Below are 13515 nucleotides of genomic sequence, written 5' to 3' on the forward strand. Positions count from 1 at the left end.
GGTCTCGGTCTTCTCCTCTGTGAAATGGGGAAAACTGTGCGAGCTTGGTGATTCTGCACGTGGAGCGCGCTGGGTCGCAGAGACGTCAGTGTTGCGGTCCCACACCTCCAGTACCCCACCTTCCCGCGGCCCCCACCCCGGGGCTCCCGGGCTCCAAGCGCGGCTCTGGCTCCTAAGTGCGTCACGGGTACCGGCCGCACTCCACAGGCGGCCAGGGCGAGGCTGGCACGGGGCCAGCGCGGGCCAGGCCAGGGGCGCTGAGCCGTCTCCGGGGCGGGGACCCGGGCGTGGAAGGCGCTAAAGTTGCGCGGCCCTCGGCGCGCTGTTGGGGGCGCCCTCCGCGGCGGGCAGCGCGCCAGGGACCGGCCTCCGCAGCTCTGGGCGCGAGAGGCTGCACTTTCCCTTCGCCCCCAGCCCTCGTTTCCTCCCGCGCGGCCGCAGCGGAGATTTCCTCTCGGGGAAACCACGCGGACTCTTCCCGGGGCTCTTCGCCCCGCCCCAGTTCTCCGCCCCCTCCTCTTTGCTGGGGAGCCGGTGCTAGCCCGCGGCGGGGAGGAAGCTCTGGCAGCCTGGGCCAGGAGGTGGCAGGGGGCCGCGGAGCCGCTGGCTACCAACTCGCCCTGCCATGTGACGCCGCCCTCCGCCCAGCGACCCCCCGCGCGCCCCGGGCCCGCGCCCGCGCTCTGTCGCGCTGCGCACCATGCTCCTGCCGGGACACGCGCGCCCACCGCCAGCGCCCCAGCCAGCACAGCATCCCGGCCTCCGCAGGCAGGCAGAGCCTCCCGGGCAGCTCCTGCGACTCTTCTACTGCACCGTCCTGGTTTGCTCCAAAGAGATCGCAGCGCTCACGGACTTCTCCGGTAAGAAGCGACCTCCCTCGCTGTGCGCCCCCGGCGCCGCGGGGCGCCCAGGTGAGCCCTCGGTTGGGGGCAGGCGCCCGAGGGGGCAAGGCCGGGTTGGTTTAAAGTTGGAGCGCGCTCAGAGCCGGTTTTCTTGCCTGATAATAGGAGCCCTTAGCATATTAAGTAGCTGCGCATGTGGGATGGTGGCAGGGAAGCCCCCCCCCCCCCCGAGAAAGAAGGGTGAGTAGGGTATTTGGAGTTTTTCCCTCAATGAGTTGACTTCCTCGTCAATTTCCCAGGGTCAGGGACCCGACTCCGATGGATGCGGGTCGGCTTAAAATACCTTAAACTGAGTCCTGTGCCGCGCTCAGCGCTGTTGGAACACGTGTTGTGGTCCACGCTGCACTTGGTTTGCTCTCTGCATAGGCCGGGTGTGCCCCAGCCAGCCTCTCAGGTGCCCACGTAAGGAATCCAGCCCAGAGGACACTTGACCTGAAGTCTGCGCCGACAGGCACGAGGGAAGCCCAAGGGGATGGGAGGTCTGGTGGAGATGCAGTAAGAAGATGAGTAGAAGCTTACAGAACAGAGAGGAGACTGAGGGGTAGGACTTGACCGCCAAAAGGCACCAGCGTCCCCCACCTCCATCCCCCATTGCGCGTCCCCTATCGCCTTAACAAAAAAATAACGACTTCCCCCTCCCAGTAAAGGATGAGGCTTTTCTTTGGGGGGATTGCGACCAAGGCTTCCGCAGCTGATCTCAGATAGTTCTGGCGCTGTAGGTGTGGCGCAGCAAAGTGAGAGAAGTTTCTGGGTTGACGAGGGCTATAGGAGCCGCATTCTTACGTTATGGCCGCGCTTGCTTAGAGTAACAACGTCCTTGCAAATTGTATCGGACCTGGGTCTCCGTCTGGCGAGGTTGGAGGCCTTTCACCCTTTCCTCGCCCCTGCCCTGCCCAGGAAGCAGCTCTGAATCCTACTCTTCCCCTTCTCCAGCATCTTCTGCCAAGTCCAGGCTTCCCGCATCCCTGCCTGAGGGTCTTTTGCGGTATAATCATGGCAAACGGGAGTCGTTCCTCAGCCCTATTTGTGCAGTAGACTAGTACATGGCAGGGGACACTGGCAAATCAGAAGCTGAGTTGGGTTTCTAGTTTACTTACAGAGAATGTCATTGTTAGCTGAGAGCCCTGGGTCAGAGTTTCTTTGCTTTGAATATTTAATATCAAGGCAGTGTTTCCACCTAGCAAAGGAAGCCAAGATATGTCTATTTGGCAAGGAAACTGTGGTCCTTAAAATCCAGCACCACAGGGTCAGAGCGCTATGGTAAATGTGCTGGGAAACTGCTGAATATCAAGTGCTATTGACTTTTTTTTTTGGTAATAGAACTTTCTTGGCTGCTAGAAGAGTTCTCTCTTTGCTGGTTTAAGCTATGGAAAGCAGTTCTGAATTCAGCCACCATCAAGCTCTGAATATCGTTAAGGAAAGAACTGAAAGCCAACAAGCCCTTCTTTTGTGACATCATCGTAACTGAACAAATATTGCTTTAGGTAAATCGCGGTGTAACCATTAGACTGTTTTCATAGATTAAAGACACTTAGAGTTTGTTTCTTTAGTGGAGCAGTTGCAATCCTCGAAGCAGTCTATAGGTTACCACCCAGGTTTGGAATTGTCTGTACGGAGCAACTGTTCCAGAGGGTGAACTTGAGCTCTCAAACAGGGATGCTCTGCCCTGGGAAATGGATGCTGTCATACATGTTTTTCTAAGTGACTATAAACAATAAAAGGAATTTTCTCCTGCTTTGGATGGGAACCTAAATTCCAGGGTTTAAAACTCCCTGAGCCAGTGTTGGGTCGGCGGTGATATTTCCAGGTGTACCCACAAGGAGTTCCCACGTTTCCTCTGGGCAGCCTTGCTCTTCAGTGATGTGAAGACCAGGGAGAAAGTGCCCAGGAGCCTTTTGGGAAGAAGAAAAGAAAAATAAGCTTCTCTGAAACCACAGACACACTCAGGCTTAGATCTAAATTCTATCTTGTGTGGCGTCGGGGAAATATTAGAAAAGGCTCAGGGAGAAAGGTGAAGTCTTCAAAGTTGATTCATTTGATTTGAAACTTCATGAACCTTTAGGGACCCCCTAACCATGTGACATACGGCATCGAGGAAAACTCCTAAGCTCCAAAGATGACAGTCTGAGGGTTCAGTTGAATGTTTTCATTGAAGCAGTGCATCCTGATCACGTGACTCCAACACACACCTCCGCCCCTGCCACCCCCCACTGTGGCCTCAAAGCCTGATGCCTGCTCTTCTGGGGACAGGAGGTCCTATTCCTGCACTTGGAGGGGTGTGTAGAAACCAGTGCCTGAAAAAAGACAGTGGACCCTCCCTGTCGGAGCCGGACAGCAATAGCTGAGGGCTGGAGAGCACCATTTGACAATGTAGTTACTTGCTTGTTTTTCTAAACAAGGAAACATCAAAAAGCCAGACAGAGGGGGGAGGGTGGAGGGAACTTGGGACCCCCTTCAACCTTCGTGAAGAAGGGGATGGAAGAAGGATGGTGAATCCAGGTGAAAGAAAGTGCCAAAATGAGAGGGGTCCCAGCTATGGTCTGTACAGTACAGGGCCTCCAGGGAGATGAACGGTGCAGAGTTTTGGAAAGTTACTTAAGCCTTTCTCTTCTTTGCAGCTCTTCCTTGAGCTTTTTACCGAGGCCGTCAGCTGCTGTAGTTTTCCTGGGTCATTGATTTTTTTGGCCCCAGGGATTCCAGCATCGGATCTCACTCTTAATAAGCCAGAGGCTGCATCGGGGCCTGCTTCTCCCCCTCCATGCTCGTGACTTGTGCTAATGACCTCCAAGCCTGCTAGGAAACAGGCTCCCTAAACACCCCCTTCCCTCTCCTCCCTGAAGATGTTGAGATGCTGCCAGTGGCCACTGGAAGGCTATCATCACGGCATTAAAAACACATCCCAGGAAGGCAAGAACAGTTCATGCAAAATCACTGCCTCTGATCCTTAAGCCCGAACTCAAATGTGCTTGGCTTTCATCCATTTTCCTCTGGGATGGTCTTCTGTTCTTTTGACTGCATTCCCAAATTGAGGATTTAGCCTGAGAGGTCCAAACTGATCACTGATTTTTTTTTTTTAATAGAAATGTCATGTCAGCATCATCTTTGTTCAAAGAACAAGGCAGGATGAGGGCAGAGAGGAGGGAGGGGTGCCATTTTGGTTCCAGCCATTAAACGCTAAGGACCCTCTACATTTGGTCCTGCTTTAAAGCGGGATGTTTCAGTGCATCCCTGAACTTAGTCTGCTGTGTCCCTCAGGTCTTGTTCATGTTTTTGGTGGTTTTACTCTTTGCCGAGAGCAGGCACCGTCTTCTCCATCTGCTCTTCCCTTTCTCCCTCTTCTGTTTTGTTTTGTGTTTTTTCTTTTTTTTCTTTCTTCTCAAAGAAGTTCAAAGTGATGGATGGGCTGATGGGCAGAGAGGGAAGGAAAGGATAGAAAATTCATCAAGTTCCCACTTGGATTCCTAGAAAACTCTTGACTTTTGACAAAGTCATCATGACCCTATGTTTACACGTTTGGTTTTACCCTAGGGCACGTAGTGGTAAATGTGGGAAGCAGAAAGGAAAGGAGGTGAGAAACAAGGGGAGCGGAGCAGCTTTTAAGGCTTGTACCCAGATGTCCTCAGACTTTAAAGAAAGGGCACTGCACGAGGGAAGTGGGTCTCTGGGCTGACGTCCTACCTCCCGCCCCCGGGAATCAGTAGCCCAAGCAAGCAAGATGTGGGGCTTGTTATCAGATCATTTGCAGCTCAGCAAGTAAGCCCCATCCTAGCTCCTATTTCATTGGTCAGGAATTTCAGAATGTAGAAAAATGGTCATTCAGTTGATCTTGGGGGCTCGGGGGTGGGAACTTGGTCGTGATGGAGTTGTCCATTTAGCAGAGGTTGAACCTTCCTGTTGTGTTCAGAGAGGCAGTGGGTCTCAACCCCGGCTGCACACTAGAACTGCTTGAGTCTAAACAGCTGTACGGATGCTCTAGCAGCAACTCAAGGCATCTGATTTAATTGATCTGGGAGATCCAGGCATTGGTCTCTTTTTCAAAGCCCCCAGGCAATTCTAGCGCACAGCCAGAGTTGAGAACCATTGCTCTGGTGTCAGAGGGCAGGGCTGCCTCCTGTCTCTGTGTCAGTTCATCCAGGGGGACACGGGCATGACGGGGTCTCCCTTCACCCACCCTCCCGCACCCCAGGGCTCACCACCAGGGAGACCAGGATGTATTTTCCCAGCTCTCAGTTTGCCACTGCATTCCAACACACACGTATGCACACACTTATACATACATGCACGTGTGCCTATGTACACACGCACAGCTCTTCTTTTTAGCATGCCTCGGTCACATCATCCTTTAATTCGGGATTGTCTTCATTTTCAAAACTTTCATGGAGCGAAAAGCCAGCTCGTAACGAAAGAAAAAACAAAGCAAATGTCTGCAGGAGTTGTCCAGCTGTCACAGAAGAAGAGGGATGAAGAGTAAGTGTCTCAAAGGGCTCATCTGTTTCCATGGAAAGTAACAACGTTTGAAAAGTGTTCTCCCGGCTCTTTCTGTAGCCGAGAAGAGGAGTCTGGGTAAGGGAGTGGTCCTGTTATTAATGGCTTTGGTCTCCCAGGCGCTTTATTGGAAAGGGCAGCCTAGTAGCCATTTCAAGGAAGGAACAGAAAGGAAAGGAGTAAAAATTAATTGAGCACCGGGTTATCTGATTTCATCCTCATAGCAACACTGTGAGGTAAGTAGTAGTCTCACTTCACCCAGCCTCAGAGAGGTTAAGTGACTTGCCCAAGACCTCCCAGCTAGGAAGCAGAGCAGAGGCAGACCCTAACTCCAGCCCAGGAGTGGGGCCAGGCTGGGCGGCTTGGCCCGTGTGGGTGCTGAGTGGGGGACAAAGCCAGAGAAAAAGTGCCACAATTTGCTTAACCTTTCTGTATAGTCCTTGGATTGACCGTGGTGGTTTCAGTTGCCCTCTGAGTAGACTGACCTCTTCCCATTCCTTCCTTCCACGTCTTCTCATCACAATTCATCCATAGTAGGTACAGGCACAAGGTGATTAGTAGATACAGGAGAAAAATGTTAGAACTTCTGTTCTTTTCTATTTGTTTCTTTTCTATCTTTAAAAAAGAAGTTGTGTTTTGCTTATAATTAACATAAAGTTGAGGGAGTTCCCTGGCTGTCCGGTGGTTAGGACTTGGTGCTTTCACTGCCGTGGCCCATGTTCAATCCCTGGTCAGGGAACTAAGATCCCATAAGCCATGCCATGTGGCCAAAAACAAAAACTAAAAACAAAAACAAAAAAAACCCATACAAGTCGACAGCAGAACAGTACATAATCTCTTTTTTTTAAATTTTATTTTATTGAAGTATAGCTGATTTATAACATAATTTCTAAATGTAATATAGGGGCGAAATGTTCTCAAAATATTTTTACTGATGGGGTTCATGATCTAAAAAATTTGGAGACCACTGGTCTTCTCAGCCATCCTGTCAGCACCTTTAAAATTCTTGAAAAGGCGCCACTTTGGAAATAACATACACTGAAAGAACACCTGCTCCCATGTGACCCAGCCCTACCCCTGCCATGCCCACTACCCCAGTTAACAACTGCTAGTAAAATTTAGAGGCAGGATGTGAATCCCGTAACTGTCTTGTTTCAAAAATCCATACTCTTGTCATTCAAGCTAAGTAATGGACGTGGAAGCTAGGGGCGAGGCATTCTGAACTTTTATGATACTTGGCCACTATTTTATTTTATTTCTATTTCTTTTTAAAATTTATTTATTTATTTATGGCTGTGTTGGGTCTTCACTGCTGTGCATGAGCTTTCTTTAGTTGCGGCGAGCGGGGGCTACTCTTCGTTGCAGTGCGCGGGCTTCTCATTGTCGTGGCTTCTCTTCTCGCGGAGCACGGGCTCTAGGCACGCAGGCTTCAGTAGCTGTGGCACTTGGGCTCGGTAGTTGTGGCTTGTGGGTTCGAGAGCTCAGGCTCAGTATTTGTGGTGCACAGGCTTAGTTGCTCCACAGCATGTGAGATCTTCCCAGGCCAGGGCTCGAACCCATGTCCCTTGCATTGGCAGGCGGATTCTTAACCACTGTGCCACCAGGGAATCCCTCAGCCACTATTTTAATGAGGCTGGTGTGTTTGTATCTTTCTGGAAGGAAATAGCTTCCCTGAATAACATCAGTCCTAGAGTCACCTAGATTTTAACGATAGAAGGAGACTCTCAGATGGGAGGGTGGCCGACCAAGTGATTCTAATCTGTTTTCTCTGAGCTTCTCTCTTTCCCTGTGGGGTCTCTAATTCTGCTACCCCTTAGCTGGCCCCTGTGTGTGCACCATCTCAGTTGAAACGCTGACCCATCGTAAGGGGTATATTCTTTACTTGGTTCCCTTAGGACAAGTAAGAGAAGTTAGTTAAAAATACTGTAGCGTATCAAGAACATAGAGCACTGTGTACCACACAGTGCTTTCAGCACTTCGTGTTTATTAACTCATTTAATCCTCACAACGCTACGAAGGGAATACTGCTATGATAAGTTGAAGAAATAGCATCAAGAGAGGCTAAGTAACTTTTGGGGATTTGAATGCAGGCGGCTTCTCTAATGCTAAAGCAAATAAATTACAAGTTGTTTAAAACAGTGCCACTTCTGTAATGTTTATCTCTTAATATACTAGATCCAAAGCTTTCCCAGGACTTACAGGTGTTGTCCGTTCCATGTCGTGTCTAGAGATAGCACCGTCCAGCCCCAACTAACTGATTACAGGATAGGATCTATAATTCATTTCTGGAAATATGGTGGCACTGGTGTTCTGGAATTGTTTCCCCAACAAAACACTTAGGGCTGGTGAATAAAACATAAAAAGCATCCTTTAAATGCATGAGTGAGTGACTAAATGCAAGGAGTAGCCAGGGAACAAAAATGAAGAGGGATCAGAGAACTGAAGAAGTTTGCTGGCACCAACCCTATGGCTACACTGGGGCCTTTGATGAGCTTTACAACCAGGATTTAATAGGTACATGAGGGCAAGAGACAAGGCATTAGACCAATGTCAAGTGAGAAATTGGAATAAAGATCTCCTTATAAGGCCAGGACATGGAAGGGCTAAATACTCATAAAAAGATGCATGAAAAACACATCAGCCTTCTTGTAAAGAAAGATGACAAGGAAACATCTCAGCTTAGGTTCAGGATTGGAGGAAAAAATAATCTCTGTTGAGACTATGTAACCACAGGTCTGCCTTTTCAAGAGTCTGGGTTTTGAATTCACATTGCCTTTACCAGGAAACCCAAGCTGAGAAACTAAAAAAGTTGTCCCAGGTTAGTAGTGCCCCAGGGTGCCTGGGAAAAACACACAAATACTCCCTGCATAGAAACATCAACACAGGCCCCACAGATTCTGAGAGATAAAATTCTGTTGATTATGAACACAGTATCCAAAATTACACTATATGAATAATAATCAGCAAAAACAACAGAGTTTTTAATAAATAAAATAGGGAATATAAAACATAAAATAATAAAAGAGAATCTAAAACATGAAGAAAGAATGAAAGGCTATCAGGAAAGATCAGGCATATTTTTTTAAGAAATCAAATGTATGTACTAACATGAAAAATAGATTCATTGATGTTCAAAGCTTGATGGGTAAGTTAGATGCAGCTGAAGAGAGAAATAGTGAACTGGAAAATAAAGCTGGGAAAATTATCCAGAATGCCGCAAAAGAGATAAAGACACGGAAAAAAGTTTATAAGACATGGAAAATGGAATGAAGGTTCAACATACAGCTGATCAGTATTCCAGAAAGGGAGAATAGGGAAAATGAGGGAGAGGCAACACTCAAAGTGATAATACCTTAGAGTCAATTTTCAAGAGTTGATGAATGATTCAGATTCAAGCATCTCAAGCAAGATAAATAAAAATAAATTTATGCTTATCATATTAAAACTACAAAATGCTAAAACAAAGTGACAGTTTTAAAATGACCATAGAGAAAATAATTTTCATCTATAAAGGCTTGCCCATAACAGTGAGAGCCAGAAGCCAGTCAAATATTTTCCAGGTTCTGGGGGAAAAAAAACTGTCAGTGCAGAGCTATATACCCAGCTAAACTATCTTCAAGAGTGAGTGTGAAATAAGGGCACGTTTACCACTAATAAATCCTTACTGAAAGAACTACTAAAGAATATACTTCCTGAAGAAGGACACGGAGTCTAGAAGGAAGGCTTGACATATAAAGAAAAGAAATGATGAGCAAAGAAATGGTATAACTTCTAATGCACTTTACCTATATTTTTTGCTGTCTGCCTGCTTAGAGGGTGTCATTTCCTTGCCTTGATAGAGATGTTCTCTAAGATATCTTGTCTTTTTGGCAGCTAAAATCAAGAGATAGCTTTTTGACCCAGTTGAACTCTTCCACTGACATATGACTTTCATCCTGAGAGTATCCAGTACTCCTTACCAGGTGGGCATCAGTTCCCTTGTGAGTACACAGTGGAAGGTCTGTATGAAAGAACAAGAAATGTTCTCAGGTCTTTCAGGTATCAGATGCTGTGCTAGGTATCATATAGGCCTACTCTAAAGAGTCAGTTCTGTCCTGAGAAAGCTTCTTTCTCAGTGGTCTCATAGTCACACAGATAACAAGCAGTTTGAGGGATGAAGAATAGATTTGGCAGGTCACATTCTCAAAATGGTATCCAAAGCACAGAGCTTGGAATTGAGGGTTTAGTAGTGTATCCATAGACCTACCAGATGACACTGCCCATGTATAGGTTTTACATTTTCACACCTGCACTTCAGGACACCTGTATCACTTGCTCACTCAGGCTCCTGGAGATGAATTTCTCCTGCATTAACAAGATAGGGAATGAAGTGATGCTTGGGGTTAGTTTCGACCTGAGAGTCAAGTTTTCTATACACAGAGAAGCAGGCAACATTAAAATTCAAAACTCAGGCCACTGACTCTGAAATGTATGTTTGCAAACTGTCTGATTTCATGTCTGCCTCAGATGTCCCATGAATACAAATCACCTCATTTGGGGTTGGAGGAGCAGGGAGGAAGAAACCTAAGAAAGATCTCCAAAACAAATCTTTAATTCGGATGAGGATAATAGAATGTAATCCCATTTCAAGTCTGTCAGCATTCCTTTGATGATTACAAATGAGTCCCTTTCCCCCTGCAATGTGGGGGAATAATCTGGATAAAATAACCCTTTTTGTCTGTGAGGGCCTGAGCGATGCATACTCATGACAGCTTTCAGAGTAGTGTTTCAGAGTCTGAGAAGGGCTCTCTGCTACCAAGTCCTTCCCTTTCTACTCTTGACTTAGAAGATTTTTCCCTCTTTTCATGTTTGGCGGCTTCCGAAGGTCTCAGGCTTAGCAATCATAAATCAATCATAGTACTGTACTCTGGAACGAGAGAGACCTGGGTCACGGAGCCCTTTCTCTTCTCTGTTTGTTCAGCGGGAGACAGGTGGAGATGAGAACGCACGATCTTATCTAGAAGGCCAATTTGTACAGCTTTTGAGGGATACACTTCAAGGAGTGCAGGCAATTATAGTCTCCTTTCTATTAAAAAAATGTACACTGACTCAAGTTCAGGCTCACACACCTCTTTTCTGTCCATTTGATGGTGAAATTAAGGGACAGTCGTTTTTAAACACCTTCTTCTATTTTGTGAGGCCTAAACACACCTTCCAAAGCTAACAATGCCAAATGCTTTGTGGACAAGTCAGACCGGATATAAAGACTCAGGTGCCATCTGCAGCCCCAGCACGAAAAGGGGCCTCAAGGCCCCGGTGCTGCAGGACCTGCTGTGTGGAGTCTGTCCTTCAGGCTGTGGAGAATTCTACAGAACAGAGCCTGTGGGCTTCTCTGTTTTGCCTCTTTAAACCTCAGTTTAAGTGTGAAGGTCCCTTTCTTCTGATTTCCTTTTTTTTTTTTTTTTTAAGCAAAGGGCTGCAAGATTTTTGTCCCCAGGATTATGTGTAAATAGTGTTATCGATCCCTAAAACCATAAACCAGTGCTTTGAGGAAAACGGTCTCCTCTCGTCTCAGACTTCTGCGTTTCTTTCTGGCTCTTCAAGGCAGGTTATTTGGCTTGTCAGTCTTCACCAAAAATGCCATGCGGTCCCTTAGAGTAGATGGCTGTCTTCACTCAAGAAAAATTTAGCTTGTCCTAATGTTTAATCTAAACCAGTGATTCTCAATGCTTAGTGAAATAAGACAGAGAAAGACAAATGCTATATGGTATTTACTTATACATGGAATCTAAAAAATAATACAAATGAACGTATATACAAAACAGAAACAGACTCACAGACTTAGAAAACAAACTAATGGTTACCAAAGAGCAGAGGGAAACGGGGGAGGGATAAGTTAGGGGCATGGGATTAATAGATGCAAACTACTATACATAAAATAGGTAAGCAAGAGTTACTCTATAGCACTGGGAATTATACCCATTGTCTTGTAATAAGTTGTAACGGATTCTAGTCGGCAAAATTACTGAGGCACCGTGCTGCATACCTGAAGCTAACACAATACTGTACATCAGCTGTATCTCAGTAAAAAAAGAAGGAAAGAAGCCAATGATTCTCAACCCAGGGAGACTTTGTCCCCCCGGGAATATTTGGCAGTGTCTGGAGGCAGTTTGATTCTTCACAACTAGGGGTGCTATTGGCATCTAGTGAGTGGAAGCCAGGGATGCTGCTAAACATCCTACAAGGCACAGGATGGCCACTACAGCAGGGAATGATCAGGTCCTCGGTCCTCATGCTGAGGTTGAGGAATGCTGGGCCAGACAAGACAACATGCCGTGGCTTTATGTTCTACAAGTGTGGAATCTCAAAAAAGTGGGAACATTTTTTAAAAACCAAGGTTGAGTCTGGAAAACCTAGAGGTGGCTCCACGATGCTCTTTTCAAGGCCAGCTTGCCTTCTGCAGCCACCCAAAAGGGTTCAGTTCCTCAAAGCCAAGGACGTGGCAATCCAGGCACTGCTCTCATCCAGATTTTTCTTCAGGCTCCCCTCAGCCCCGGCTTCCTCTCTGGAACTTGCCTATGTCTTTGGCCCTTTTGTCCTCCTCATTTCAAGCTCAGTTACTAGCCATCGTTAATGTCAATCTAAGATAGCCCTCTGGACGCAGAGGTGTTTAGACTTGAAGTCGCGTGCTCGCTCGCAGTGCGAGGATGTGTTTGCAACACCTCTCAATTATTTCACAACTTCACTGAAACAATCCTAGGCGCGGGGCAGGATGGGGGGCGCAATTTGAATTGAATTTTTAAAAGGAAGAGAGCAAGTCTTGAAAACCATGCTCAGATCTGCTTTTCCCTGGCTCCTCTCACTGCCTCCCCCTACTTTCCTCCTCCTCTGTTCCTGCTTCCCTTCTTCCTGCACCCTGTCTAACCGCCCCCCACCTTTGCATCCACAGGCTGACAGCACATGTACCCACTGACATTTCTGTGCAACGTTGTGTCCCCATCTGTGCCGCCTGTTATATACTCTGTAAAGAGACCTGTTCAGAGACGGTTCTAAGAGTGTTACTTGCACGGATGAATCATCTATTACTATTTCAGTGCAACCCTGCCCACCCCTCTGTGCTGAATGTTATCACCTTATCAGGCCACATTTGAAGCTTCTGTGGTCATGGGACCGGGCATCATTGTAGGGCCCACACTGAGTAGAAGGAGAATCAAACAGATTCCTCTGAAATGATAGCTACAACCCCTGCCCAGAGGCCACCAGACCGGCGGACAGCCAACCACTGTCAGAGCTTGCCTTTCTCTGTCACCCTTCTTTCAAACAGGTTGCAACACTAATTAAAATATTTCTTTCTTTCTGCCAAACACAGAGAAAATATAGTATTGTTTCCAAAAGAGCAGGCAGGGGCACCAGCAGGAATGGGTGTGCAATATTTGTAAAGTTTCGTGACTCAGTAACTCTGAATCTCCAAGCATTTTAAGAGCTTTGTCCAAAAAAAGGTCTATTGTGTGGCTCTTGGCACTGAAGAAAATAGCAGGCCTGTCAGAACTCTGTTTCAGATTTAATTTTAAAGTGGGTGATGTAAGAAGGCCGTCCAATGGGAGGGCTTTGCTGCTTCTTCTCATTTCCGCCCATTCTGGTGTGACAGAACTTGAGTGTTCAGAATCCATTTATATTAAGAAATTGAAGCATCTTCCCTTGACACCATGTTAATAAAAAGGTACCACGTTCCTAAGCAAGGTACAGTATGTCTTTAAAACGAATATGACTTCCTGCAATAAAAGTAAAAACATATTTGACTGTATATGTATATTTGATTATTTGACTGTCTCTCTGTGTGTGTATATATATATATGCACATATACAGAGCATCTTCTTGCCAGATCTTCTCTTTTTCTCAATACACTTTTTAAAAATTATAACTTTTTTCTTTTTTAATTGAAGTATAGTCGATTTACACTGTTTCAGGTGTACAGCAAAATGATTCAGTTACGTATATATATGTATATATGTGTGTGTATATATATATAGTCTTTTTCAGATTCTTTTCCATTATAGGTTATTACAAGATATTGAATATAGTTCCCTGTGCTATACAGTAGGTCCTTGTTGTTTATCTATTTTATATATAGTAGTGTGTATCTGTTCA

General features: G+C 46.5%; 1 protein-coding gene across 3 annotated transcripts in view; it reads left to right on the plus strand.

Annotated features, from left to right (window-relative positions):
- The first annotated feature begins 516 nt into the window (after positions 1 to 516).
- Positions 517 to 13515, plus strand: part of EVA1C (eva-1 homolog C) — an 83111-nt gene continuing 70112 nt past the window's right edge. For 2 of the 3 annotated variants that reach the window (XM_065876625.1, XM_065876626.1), the window contains exon 1: positions 701 to 860. In XM_065876625.1, coding sequence (XP_065732697.1) covers positions 701 to 860 — 160 coding nt within the window. Of the gene's footprint in view, positions 861 to 13515 lie in introns of all 3 variants that reach the window. The other variant, XM_065876624.1, reaches the window with a different exon arrangement.

Source organism: Phocoena phocoena, chromosome 4 (genome assembly GCF_963924675.1).
Source record: "Phocoena phocoena chromosome 4, mPhoPho1.1, whole genome shotgun sequence".
NCBI classification, from domain to species: Eukaryota; Metazoa; Chordata; class Mammalia; order Artiodactyla; family Phocoenidae; genus Phocoena; species Phocoena phocoena.